Source organism: Geospiza fortis, unplaced genomic scaffold (genome assembly GCF_000277835.1).
Source record: "Geospiza fortis unplaced genomic scaffold, GeoFor_1.0 scaffold1, whole genome shotgun sequence".
Classification (NCBI taxonomy): domain Eukaryota; kingdom Metazoa; phylum Chordata; class Aves; order Passeriformes; family Thraupidae; genus Geospiza; species Geospiza fortis.
Window position 1 is genome coordinate 1,060,854 of NW_005054320.1, and position 13,147 is coordinate 1,074,000.

At 40.3% G+C, this 13,147-nt stretch overlaps 1 protein-coding gene and 1 long non-coding RNA gene across 3 annotated transcripts in view; one reads left to right on the top strand and one right to left on the bottom strand.

Annotated features, from left to right (window-relative positions):
* The window catches only part of LOC115947824, a 6,223-nt gene extending 3,315 nt beyond the window's left edge, over positions 1 to 2,908 (bottom strand). Inside the window, exons 1-2 of one of the 2 annotated variants that reach the window (XR_004081680.1) lie at positions 2,787 to 2,908; positions 931 to 1,070 (exon numbers count right to left, since the gene is read on the bottom strand). This is a non-coding gene — a long non-coding RNA (uncharacterized LOC115947824). Of the gene's footprint in view, positions 1 to 930; positions 1,071 to 2,663 lie in introns of both variants that reach the window. The other variant, XR_004081679.1, reaches the window with a different exon arrangement.
* The window catches only part of LOC102044623 (OX-2 membrane glycoprotein), a 12,244-nt gene continuing 1,772 nt past the window's right edge, over positions 2,676 to 13,147 (top strand). The window contains 5 exon segments of the mRNA XM_031056684.1: positions 2,676 to 3,005; positions 4,436 to 4,517; positions 5,289 to 5,615; positions 6,266 to 6,536; positions 8,336 to 8,452. Coding sequence (XP_030912544.1) covers positions 2,688 to 3,005; positions 4,436 to 4,517; positions 5,289 to 5,615; positions 6,266 to 6,536; positions 8,336 to 8,452 — 1,115 coding nt within the window. The 5' untranslated portion in view covers positions 2,676 to 2,687.

Here is a 13,147-nt window from a genome sequence, read left to right on the forward strand (position 1 = left end):
CCTGTTATGGACTAAAACTTTCACTACCATGATCACTTTCTTCTTCTTCCAATTCCACACCCACTCCATGCCTTTATCTCCCCTTTGTGCTCCTCTTCCTCAATCCAGTCTCCCTTTATACATGGATAAATTGACACTGAAATGGACTCCAGAAATTTTTTGTGCTTTTATCCCCACCCACATGGCTAACTCTCCCTACTGAGAAATCTTGTGCAGTTTGCACTAGAGAAATTGGCAGGACCTCAGACTTTAAGCAATTTACCCTTTCCTTGTTTTATGGAAGTAAGCTTGAGAGAGAGAAATGTGGTTTGATTATGATCATGTGGTCGAATCACTAGCAAAATGACAGCTGGTGGCAGATCCTCTGAACCAGGTTAGACCTTCTATTAGACCCATACGAGCATTTGCAACTTGAAGATGCACTGCCTGAGCCTGATGATTAAGGGGGATATGTTAATTGATGTGAGCAGAGCCAGAAGGGAGTTCAATCAGCAGTGCAGATGTTCTGATATAAACTTCCAGAAGACAGTACATCCTGTAAAACCTACTGTGTTTGGTTTTACTGGAATCTATGTCACTTACTCCATTCACCCATTTATTTTCCTTTTCGCTGTTAAATAATGACAACTTCGAGCAGCTGTATTATATATTTGCCTTAAGCCTGTACAGGTTTTGCTGGCTAGTGGTTCAAATGGCTCTGCTTATAAGAGATCAGTAGTCCAGAAGTCAAGGGAAGAATGAAGAAATATATTAATAGTGGAATGTGTCCGCCCAGAAGGCAGAGGAAAGAATGAAGAATAAATCTCATTCGTGACAGAAGGAATTATAAATTGCCTCTTCCGCCAGCATACAGGGTGTATTACAGCTAAATAAATAACAAAAAATGAACAAAGACCTCTCTGAATTTTTGAACAAGAGCTCTCTACTTACTGTCTTTCTCACTAACTTCAAAGGATTTATAATAGCAGAGAGTCCATGTCACCTTGGCTACCACCAGCTCCAGGTACAGGTACGTTACGTACAAAGAACCTTGTAAAGCTTGGTGAAGATTGCTGAGCTGAGTCAGGTTCCTGTAAAAAGAAACAGTTGGCGTTAGAACACAGAATAAGGCATAAGGGGATTTTCGTCACTTGTTCTTCTCTAAATATAAAAAGAATTTGAATCTTCCACAATTGCTGGTTTGTCTGGAGTATTTTTCATTTCCCTCTGTCTGCCCTGAGGTTACCTCTGGTCTTTGCCTACGATTTCAGGATCATCCTTTCCTTACTCAGCTCTAATTTATTCCCTCTTTTCCAAAGGAGCAGCCCCCTTGTTTTCCAGACCCTTTCATCATTTTTTTCTTTCTTCTCTATGTTTCTCCAGCCCACTGAACAAGTAATAACATTTGCCTAAATGCAGACATTTTCCACCTCAATAGATGTGAGTTACTATAATATATCACTCAAATTCCCCCAAAGTCCTCTTTATTTTCATGAAATAAGAGCAGGAAGATATCAGTGGGATCTCCCTCCTTTTGTTGCTTTGATGGCACAGGGCACTTCTGGACAAATTTATTTTAAGCTGTGCAATGGGCAGTTAACTGGACTTCCCTCTAAAATACCCTCAGCTATAGTGAAGGCAAGTGAGCACAGGAAACTTGCTAACGCATTTTTCTCATTAAAACAAAAAGAGAGTGAAGCGTGTAGATCCATCAGTCTCAAACAACTGGTTTAGTTACTGGCCTGTTTTAGAGGGAACAAAAAGGGCAAGGCTGGTAGAGGGAAATTTAAGCGATTTAAGTCATAGTGATTTATCCTTGGAGGTAGAAAGAAAGGTAGAAATAAAGGTAGTGGTAAATTTTGTTGAAAAGCCAAGGGGCTTTGGTTAGTTAGTTGGCAGAGGGAAAAGGTTGCACTAAATCCAGCACAGTGGTGGGGAAGGTGTCTCCAAGTACAGCTCTACCCATCTGGAAGAGACACCGCCCTGATCTCCAGACCCCAGCCACTGGGGACAGCAGAAGCTTTCTATTTCTACAGGTCAAAAGGCACTCCTTTGTGCACCAAGGTACTGAGAGCAGCAGGACAGGTGAGGTTAACACATGGTGAGCCCAGGGTGACCCAGGAAACCTGCAAAGGTCACCTTCTTCCTTAAGACAGTTTAGTAGCATTGCTCCAAATATTCACACAGATCTGTGTCTTAAACAAGAATGAGTTTCTAGGTTTCTGTAGGTATCTTTTTCCATTAATTTTGGTAAGAGGTTGAAATTCTGGTGTTTGATTTTTCCTGTGAGCAATGATGGCTTAAAATAGAGTCTGGCGAGATAAATATTGCAAGTGCTGTGAACAGTGTATGAACGTGTGCATGTGTATGAAAGCATTTGAAGAAAGAGCAGGCACTGAATGTCCTGTATTGATCACTAAGAATGCTGTTTCTAATTAATCAGATTGAGAAATGGGCTGTTTCTGCCAAGCCTCCAACAAGGCCTGGTAAATTATCCCTGTTGTAGTTTTATCAGCAGAAGATCCTAATCTAACACAAAAATAGCACAGAGATTGTCCAGTATCACTCCTGCTGCCCCTTTTCCTCCCCACCCAACAGGAAGGTAGCAGCGAAAGCAAAAGACCACTCCCAATTACGTAAGAGATATAGCCTAAAATAATTTGTTACTGGGCTGTTATGAATACCCTTGAGGGAGAGGTTAGCGCCGGATGAGACACGAGCTCAGCTCTGGAACAAGGACCGCGACGCGGTGTGGGAGCTTCCGCCTCCACGGGATTTATTTCAGCTTTCTCCGTGTTTCCACGTACTTGGCTGTGAGCAACCACCCCTGCCGCCGCCTTCCCCGGACGCATTCCCACATCTGAGGAGGGTTTCGGGCGGAGATGAGCAGGGAGTGCCGGGCGCGCGTCAGCGTGACAGTGACTGCGGGAGCGGGACCCCGGCACGGAAGGCTGGAGACACCGCCCGCGTCTCGCGTCTCCTTCCTCGTCCTCCCTTCCTTTCGGGAGGGGCCTCCAGCTGCCGGGGTCAGTCGCCAGCTGCCTTCGGAAACCTCTGTGACGCCAACAGGGGGAAAGTTTCTTTGAAGTTAAGGGAGATTCCCAAACAGTGGTGGAGGGCGGTTTGTCCAGGGAGCGGCACAGCCCGTGGCTCAGGAGCCCTCCGAGGTGCGGTTTTGGGAGACGCAGTAAAGGATTTGCGCTTTACTTGCCCCAATCTTTAACGCTTTTTTTTTCTTTTTCTTTTCTTTTCTTTCCTTTCCTTTCCTTTCCTTTCCTTTCCTTTCCTTTCCTTTCCTTTCCTTTCCTTTCCTTTCCTTTCCTTTCCTTTCTCTTCTTCTTCTTCTTCTTCTTCTTCTTCTTCTTCGTCTTCTTCTTCTTCTTCTTCTTCTTCTTCTTCTTCTTCTTCTTCTTCTTCTTCTTCTTCTTCTTCTTCTGTTCGTTTTGGTTTTTGTTTCCTGACTCTGTGCAGCGCCCGTGACTGGAGTTATGACCTAAAGGGACTTCTTTCTTTCTGTGCTCGGTATAGCTACACGGTATAGTGTCGTTCCTCGTTGTGTGAATTCTTGTTGCTACCCCGGGTGTGTGCAATGGTGCATTAAGGGCTTTAATGTGTACTAAAGCAGTGAAGCAAAGGATTGTTATTGAAAACTCTGCTTGCCTGCAGGCATGGTACATCTTCCCCTGCTTTTTAAACAGCTCTGTGACTGGATAGTTTCTGCTTGCTATGGTGGCCCTTGATTTCTGCATGCTTGTGGGAATATTTGAATTTCTTATAACCGTGCTTAAATATCTGATTACACAGACTGTTTTCATTGGGCTCGTTGCTGATGCATTCTTGTTTCCTGATTCTACACATAACATCTTGGTCTTTATTTGTTCTTGGTAGCTGGAGAGTTATATCAGGAATTGTTTTAGCGCAGTATGTTTAAAATTTAAATGCAGGCTACTGGTTGTCAGTGTATGCAGTGTGTACACAAGTTCGTCGGTAATTTGTTTTTAAATACCTTTTTCTTCATCTTATTTATTGATTTATTTATCAGCCCTTCTTTTTTAACCTGTATAATACAGAAAATGCTTTTCAGTTGACTGTCTCATTTTTTGAATATTGTGAAAATCTTTAAAAGGTTGGGCTTTGCTTAAATTCTTGACAGAAGAGGGTCCCAGGATGCTTCATCTAGTTTTGCAGGCATTGGCAAAAAAAACTCAGGAGTGGGTAGAGTGTGTTACAGAAGTATTTTTTGCAAATTTATGATTCCTCTTGAATATAACACTGCCTTCAGTTCCAGGCGGGTCTACAATTCAGTTGAGGAAACAAGGCAATAAAACTTGTCAAGTCTTGCTGTCTGACCCCAGAATTACATTCTTTTTCACATGAAAAATCTACCGCTAATTCTTGCACCGTGAATGTACAATATCACCAGAAGATGATCTGTCATCTCTCTGTTTTTCTTTAGGTGAAGCAGATTTTCTCTTCCAAAATGACTTTACAAGCTCTGGTTTTGTTTTTGGCATATTCTGGGCTTGGAAAGGCAAATGGTAAGTTGAATTTTCTGAAATCTGCTTGAAATTGTTTGGGGAACTGGTTTCAGGTTTCTGAGGCTTCAGCAGAGTAAGAGACAAAAGTAGGTGAAATACAGATTGCTGGTGCTGCTTGACTTACATTCTTGCATAGCTGAGACAGAGACATGGAGCTGGTAGTTGTGACACAAATCCTCCTGAAGCAGCATTTAGAGATGGGAAGGACAAGAAACATCCCATATCTACAGTGACACTGGACACCATTGTTAACCTGAGTTGACAGCTTCCAAGAGTGGGGCATCCGAAAAGGACTTCCTTCCCTCCATCTCAAATGCGCTGTGAAGTCTGAAACTACAGTTCAGAAAGCCTTTTAAAGGCATTTTGCTGTTTACTTCTTTGATGATGGCTTGTTGCATACTTCTCTTATGCATTCAATCTTCCTCTAGCTCTTAGGAAACAAAAATTGAGTATTTGCTGAGAATAGGAAGTCATGAGCTGATTTAGTAAGACTTAAGAGGGAAGTCTGCAGATATGGGTACAGAAATAGGTACATCTTTTTGTCTTTTAAGTAGCTTAGAAGAAAGCTAAAGTCTCAGCCAATGTAAATCAACATAACTTCATTGATTCCTAGGAGTGTGCAGGAGATGGACTTTTTTGTAGGGGAAAGCCACAGAAACAATGTGTAATGGAAGGAGTTGTGTCTGTGGGTAATCCAGGCCTTAGAATCAACATTAGGCTTCTGAATGGGTGATATCTGCCCATTTCATTAACTGTTTACTGTCATTGCAGTGGTTCCGCAGGCTGGACACACAGAAGTGAGGATGGGTGACAGCGTGACTCTGAGCTGTGCCCTGACGAAACCCATGGATGTTCTGCAAGTGACATGGCAAAAGGACTCAGAAGAATTACATGATAATATAGCTACTTACAGTGAAACGAATGGATTAAGGATTCAGAAGCCCTATGAAGACAGAATGAATTTCACAAGTTTGGAACTCAACAAGACAAGCATAACTTTTTGGGACACTAGAATGGATGATTCAGGATGCTACAAGTGTCTCTTCAATGTTTTCCCTTCTGGTCCTCTCTCAGGAAATACCTGCCTGAGTGTTTTTGGTGAGGTTCTCTGCAGGGATATGTCTCTAGTGAAAGAAGAGGTGTTTTCTCACCCACAGTATTTCCTTGAGCAGATTCAAGAATTGCAGTGATGGGAGCATCCCCTGGTGGAGCATGATGTAGAAACAGAGCACTGCTGCTGTGAGCAAAATTCTGTGGGTCATATTCAAGATTATTGTGGTCATTTTGGCTCTTGTTTGTTACTCCTTGAGTAGCAGCTGAAAAGCAAGGAGTGGAATCTTTCTAAGTCCTTGATCAGTCCCATCTGGAACTTGGGCAAATGGGCATTGCCCATTGGAGCTTCCTTTTGGTGCAAGGTACAGCCCCAGTGCTGTCAGCTGCTCTCCCAAACCCTTACCATTGATAAGGAATTAGCAGATAGGACCCATAAATTATTGTACTTAACAGATTATTTTAATACTTGGATTTCAGATTGAGTGAAATCTTTGGGGTATACTACTTCAGTATGGGGGAAGGAGTATTGAGACATGGAGGGGATCTTATCCGAGGAACTCTTCTTGCATTCCTTGCCATTGGGCTCAGTGTGAATCCAGTAAACTTTGCTCTAATTTGTAATGGTTAGGCTGCTACTACTGCTTACGACCAGGTGCTCACTGTGGTGGTGACTTGTCTCATTTGTGTGTTGGAAGGTCTCAATGCATCTGTCCAACACAACATTTCTGAAGATCATCTGATAGTCACCTGTAATGCTAATGGCCTGCCAGAGCCCACCATCACCTGGAACAACCTGTTCAATTCTACTCTTACACAGAAGACAGTCAAGCACAAAAATGGGATTGTGTCCATCACCAGTAAACTGGAAATCTACAATATTCAGAGCATCAGTGCACAGGATTTGATCTGCAAAGTAAGCAACACAAATGAAACATTTGAAATGCCTGTGAAAATAAACGGAGGTAGGTGAGAAGTATAGGCAACTTCTTAGCATTCTCTTGACTTCCATGTTTTGCAGTAGCATATTTGGATAGGAATCTTGGGGGAAGAGGAGGGAATGAGATGTTCATATGTCAGGAAATCCTATTTGCATCCACTGTTATCTTTGAGGTAGTAACATACTGGGGTCCTATCCAAGAAGGGAAAAAAGCCAGACTAATCAGCTAGAGAGATACGGGGTTTAGAGGCACCATGCATTGTACAGCAAGTTGAACATAGGTTTCCACGTAGGCCTTCATAATTTTTTTAACAGCTTAAAAATAAATATAAATATGTCAGCTGATATCTATAAGTAGAATGATGAGTAGAAACTCTATGGGTTGTTGAGGAAGTTGGAAATTTTGAAATTCATAACAAACTGTCTCTGAATCAAATGTTCCAGTTCAACTTACTGCATGTTTTGTTGTATATAATCTGTACATGATGTTTTGGTTTCTCTGATTTTTTGCCAAGGCGCATGTCCACTGCAGTAATGGTCAGAGAGGAACAGTACTTTCAGGCATACAAGGAGGGGGTCAGTTGAAGATACTTACGTTTGGTTTATACAGAAATCTTAGATGTATTAATGTAACATCTGAATATCTTATAGTGTTAATTTATTTCTTCTTCCAACATTTTGTTCTGCTGGAAAGACTTTCACCCTGTTTCTGCAGATAAGAAATAGAAACATTAAAAGCTGAAGAACCGTTTTTACTTCATACAGGAGCATTCACTTGAGTGATATAAAATTCACATGTCTCTATATACAGAGCCTTAAATTGAAGACCACTTGTAAATTAGCAAGACAGGAAAAGCAGCTTGTAGCTGTGGGTTGATTCTGAAATTACACACTCAAGAAGGGATTGTTACAGGAGTAGTAGTAAAGAGCAGGATCTGATTTTTAATATCTGCTCTCTAAACATTCAAAAGCAATTTAGTTCTTAATTCTGAATTACATTACAATTCTGAAAAAACATACTAATCTTTTTGTCCTGTCTCCAGTATTCTTTTGTTTTGGTCTTTTAAAAAGCAAATGCATATCTCAGAAAGCAGACTGTTGTTATTTCTTGCTAAGTGGATAAAAATCAGCTAACAGCTTGCTGTTTTAACAATCTTATATTTTAGAGGACAAGTTCAAAGGAATAGTTCAACATAAATTTGTTTAAATACATGATCGTTTTGGCTCAAGTCAAATACATTTCAAGTCATACCATTTTCCAGCTAATGTCAGTGAACATTGAGATAAGCCTTTTGATTAATAGCAGTCAAATGAAGTGGTAATGTCTAACCAGGGAGGAACATTTACACTGAGCTGTTGGGTAGAGCTATTTGCAGGCAGCAAAACATACCCTGTCTTATTTTCTTAAAATTAATGTTGCCTTTTCAACAGTGTTTAAAAGTTAAAAAAGTGTTAAAAGTAAAAAGTGTTTAAAAGTAAAAATAATAAAATTCCGGGTAAACAAAAAACTCTTCTGAAAGAGTTAAGACTTGTATGAGGTTCTGCTTGTGTGTGTATGCCAACCACTGTATCAGGTATAGGAATGGCAGTATTCTTTGCCATGAGCACATCTTTTCTTCACATTTTCTGTGGACAAGTAGCTTTCTTTTTGAAGATACACAGGTTTATTTTCTCTTTTGAGTAATTGCTGCTTTCATTTATCCTAGCAGTACCTTTAACCATATCAGAGGAACCACTGTCATTAATCAAGATATCCTCGTGGCTCATTTTGCTTTTTTTTACAATGAGATTAATTTGCTGTGGATGTTTTGTTGTTTTGTTTTCACAGAAAAGGGATCATCATTGCTTTGGCTGGTGATTATTGTGGTGCTTTTAGTAGTCATGATAGTTCTGATTCTGATTATGCTGTTCTGGAGGAAGACCCTGTGCAGGAGGAGTTGAAGTGGTGAGTCACCAATGTGTGGAAACTTGTGGTTTTCCTACAGCCCATAATAAGGGCTGATCATCTGCAGAGAAGAGCAAGACTTTGTTGGGATACCATTTGGGGGTTTGAGAGTGTCATACTGGATAATTTAGTAATAATAAATAATAATAGTAAACTTAGTAATAATAAATAATAATAGTAATATGTTTACAGTTTTCAAGGTTGCCTCAGTTGCATGTAAATTTAACAGCTGTTTTCCCACTCCCAAGGGACAATCCAAGACTGAGAATTGTGAGGGAAGGATCCAAGCAGAGCATGCTGCACTTTCTTTGCTTGGAAGTAGCAGTCCCGGCTGAAGTAATTCGCTCATTTCACATTTTCCTGGAAGCCTACAGAGCGTAGTATGCTCAGATAATTTTTGGCAGATGAAGTAAACATTGGTGAGGAACCCACTCATGCAGAGTGATGTCCCTTCAGGGGAATCATTTTCTACTGGTCACGGCACTATCTTTGTATTTTTTAAGACAAACGGTAATATGATTAAGAAGTGTGCTCAAATTTGGCATGAGTGTGCTTTCTAATGATGAGTTAAGGAGAAGTTGCAGTGTAAAGTCAGTGTAATGTCTCTGAGTGTGTAATAACCTGGTCATGGATAAATTCAGTTCCCTAGTCTTAATTAGTAGTAACATAATGAACAGGAAACAACTGGAGGGCAGGGGGTGATGAGGGGGACACCATAAGCTTCAGAAATCACAGAAATTTGATGGTCATTGGTGGTTTCACTATTGTTTAACTAAATCCGCATTCCATGTCTGGCTTTAAATTCCACTAATATATTTAGAAACACCAGCACATATGTACTCAGTTCCTGGCTAAATGCATGCTTCAGGGCAATAATACAATATAAAGAAATGTTTCAAGGAGTATCACACCTATCTATTGTGAGTTTAGACCTACAGCATCTACTATTAAGAGGGTTTGACCTAATGAATCTGCTATTACCAGAGACACAAAAGTCTCCACTGAGAAGAAAGAGAAATTAACACTTACTGCACCCCAGATAGAATGTCTTAATTGTAAAATGTATATGAGGCTTCATTGATCCTATAAACAACTCAGAAGATAAAATTTCTGGTTGAATTTTCAGACCAACCTGGAATTTAAAGTGCAAGGAGTTTGTTCTTAAATCCTGCTTTTTAAAGGATCAGAAGAAAAATGTGAAATGCTTACAATAAAAATGTATCTTTGCTCTAGAACAACCATTCCAAACCCAAATGAGCTTGTACGAAGAATACCATGAAGGAGAGACCTTGAGATGGAGGTGATCTGGTAGAGCTTTGGGATCACTCCCTGGAGCAGATCTGAGACTGAGCAAGAAAAGAGAGTGCCAAAAAGCACAGGTGCTGCTTTGCAGTATTTTGAAGCCCCTTGGCTTCTTGCATGGCAGATGAGAAACACACTGGGATGCTGCGTCTGCACTGGGGCATGAAGCTGGACCAGTGCCACTCAGTGAAACGCTGCTTGATAGGACCAGGTTGTTCATGTTTGGAGTAGGCTGAGGATGTTAACATGTCCTAGCATGATTCTGGCCCATGGATATTAGTAGTTCCCTGGGCAATGCCATCAAGTGGGTTCAGCGATAATTTGTAACAGGGCCATCCCCAGCAGGGAGCAGGTTTCTTACACCTTACACCACCGTAGGTATTGGGCTTGGAGCCCAAGCCATTTCATGCATCCTTCTTCCGTGACATGGGTCATGTAAGGCATTATTTACTGCTGCAGAGACGCCGCTGTGATGCACAGCAACAGAGCCTACAGTATCCCTTATTTGGGAAACTGAACAGATCCCCCTCCCCTGTCTTATAAGGAAAGCATAAGACAGAGAAAAGCATTAGTTTCAACTGAAAGTATTGTGCCTCTTTTTCTTTAGCTAAAGGCTCAAAGCTTTACGTCCCTCTGTGTCTCCAAGAGAAATGGTGTCTCATGCCCTGCTGTCTGGGCATTAAGATCCCTGGCGCCACATGCATGCCAACTGTCACAAGGTCAAGACTTAATGTAAATCCCTGTTTGCTGGAGCAGAGGACATAAATTAGATGAGCACTGTTTAGTAGTGGGTGTTTGTTGGATTAAAGTTTATCAAGAAAAGCAGGATTTGAATGACGTCAGTTATTTGTATTCTTTCCCATCTTTCATGGGTTTTGTTTAACTGTGATGCCAGGATGTGATTTCTGCAGTGAGGTTGTAAGTCACTAAGTCTCTCTTCTTTTAATGTAGTCCAGTTTTTATTAGCCATAGTCTGTATCTTTTCAGTTGCTCTTTGGCCTTGAGTTTCAAAAATGTATTGCACTGACCTGGATCAGTTTTGAATAAAGGCAGCATTACTTTATCCAGAGTAATTTTCACCAAGTGATCATATTCCTTCCTATGTGACCATCTAAGTGAAATGTGTAGTTGGTCTTCTTAATTTACACGTTTCCCTGAAGGCATCATTAATTAGTTTGCTGTAAAACTTCAGTGGTGGTGCAGTTTGATCACTCTGTCACCATCTGATTTTTTTTTCCCCTCTCCCAGGAGGCTCTTTTCTGCTGGTGGCTAAGGGTTACTAACAGTTTATCTTGTACAGGATTCCACTTTCACTTTCCTGGGCATCCTTAGAATACTAAGAATATCTGTGGTGTGACAGTAATCCTTTCATTCCTTACTCAGCTAATAGAGCTTAACTGAGATAAAGCAGTCCAGTTAAGAAGCTAAGTGCCTGGGTAGAATCAAAATAAAGGCTATTAGCCTGAATAAATTCCTGTGAGTTACCTGTCATTTATGTGTCTTCACTTGAATGCTTTCCATAGCATCACTTGCTTAATTCATGGCTTGCAGGATACTCGTATTTCAGCCTGGCCAATTAAAAAGCTTTATAGTTAATTCTCAGGATGTGTCAGTCTGCAGAGGGATAAAATTCCACGCATACTTTTTTCTGGAGGCTTGTGGTAGCCTGTGAGGAAGGACTACTTCACAAATGCATATAAAGGACAGAATGTTGTTTTTGTTGTTTTTTTTTTTTTTTTAATTTGGTTTGGGTTTTAGGAATTGGTATGTTGATCTCTCTTGGGTAGCTTGTGCAGGTTTTGCCATGTGGAAAGCTTCAGAGATATTCAAACAGTATACTTGTGTTTAAAAAAACTATAACAAGAGGGGAAAAAATTGGGGCTTCTAATTGAGTAGATAGGATACTGAATAGGTAAGAAAGCTGAACAGAATAGGTTAACCTGGAAGAAGAAAACTTGAAGAGTCATAGAAGAAAACTTGACAAGTCATAGAAGAAAACTTGAAGAGTCGTAGAAGAAGACAGTAGGCCAGACTAAAAACTCCATTCTGCAGAAAGCAGCAGCATAGAAATGTGGTTTTCCTGTTTGGAAATCAAAACATTCAGGTTCTCCTTCAAGTGGAAATTTTATGGAACTCAGATGTAAGCAGCATTGCCTTTACTTCTTAGTGCTACGGTTTACTTGACAAGGTGGTTTTTGGTCAAAGGTTGGACTTGATGATCTTGGAGGTCTTTTCCAACCTTAGTGATTCTACGATTCTGTTTGTGTCTGAACAAACCAGCTATCCGTAATTCCAAAGAAATGCTAAACCTCCTTGTGCTTAATATATTAGACAAGTACTCCAAAACAGGTTCAAAATACCTCTTTGTTACAAGCTGGAGATCACTCAATACCCTGAATAGGAATTTAAGATTCCCTGATTGAATTTGATAAGATTCAAGATTCCCTTTTGAATTTGGTAGTTGCTACAAATACCATATAATCAGGTCTGGTAAGTGTAAAATAGCAGCTTGGCTGATCAGCTATAATATGTGGATATGAGAAACGCAAACTTTGGTGGTCAAATATGTCCTGGAAGGCTGGGGAATACATACAATGCAGGAATTCCCAGTTTTTGAGAAAATTTATAAGAACAAGTACTTGGTTACATTTTTCATTTCTTTGTTTATAGTAAACATAGTCATTAATTCTGGAAGAGTCATTATAGCAGTGTTCTCTAGTCTGTATTCAGTTTGGGGAAGGCTGTTTCGAAGCTCTGGCTTAAAAATTACAATGATTCTTATTTTATCTTACAACTTCACATGTTTCTCCAGTGTTTGATTTGACATCTGGTTTTCTTATTAGTGAGAGATTCGGTAGTTGAGAACAATATAGTAGCAGCTTGGTTTTAGAAGAATTTTCAGAATAGTATGTCCAGAGAAGCCCACTAAATACGAGATTTTCAGATGATAAACTTGAGTTATAACTCCCTCTTTCCTGAGGCAGATGGATATAACATACTTCCTGTGCTCACAGAGGAATGGGTTTCTGGCAGTCTCGTCCCACTGGTGAGGCTCATTTTAAAGTAGCCTTGGTTTCCTCTTAAGTGTGGCTGTAATGGAAGTAGGAGATTATATTTGTCCTATTTTGAATTCCTGAAAAATAGCAAAAACTATGCAGTGAATATACAACATCTGCATTCCTTTACCCTTCTTAATACTAAACCAAAAAAAAACCAAACCAAACCCTAGCCAACCAACCAAACAAAAATCCCAAAACCCAAAAATACCACAGAGTAAAAACAGTATAGATAAACAGACCTAAACAGAGCTACTGAGGTGCGGAATTAAAAAACCAAACAACCCTCATGACAAAAATGTCAGTGAAAGGGTAATTCTGCTGAAAGGGTAATATT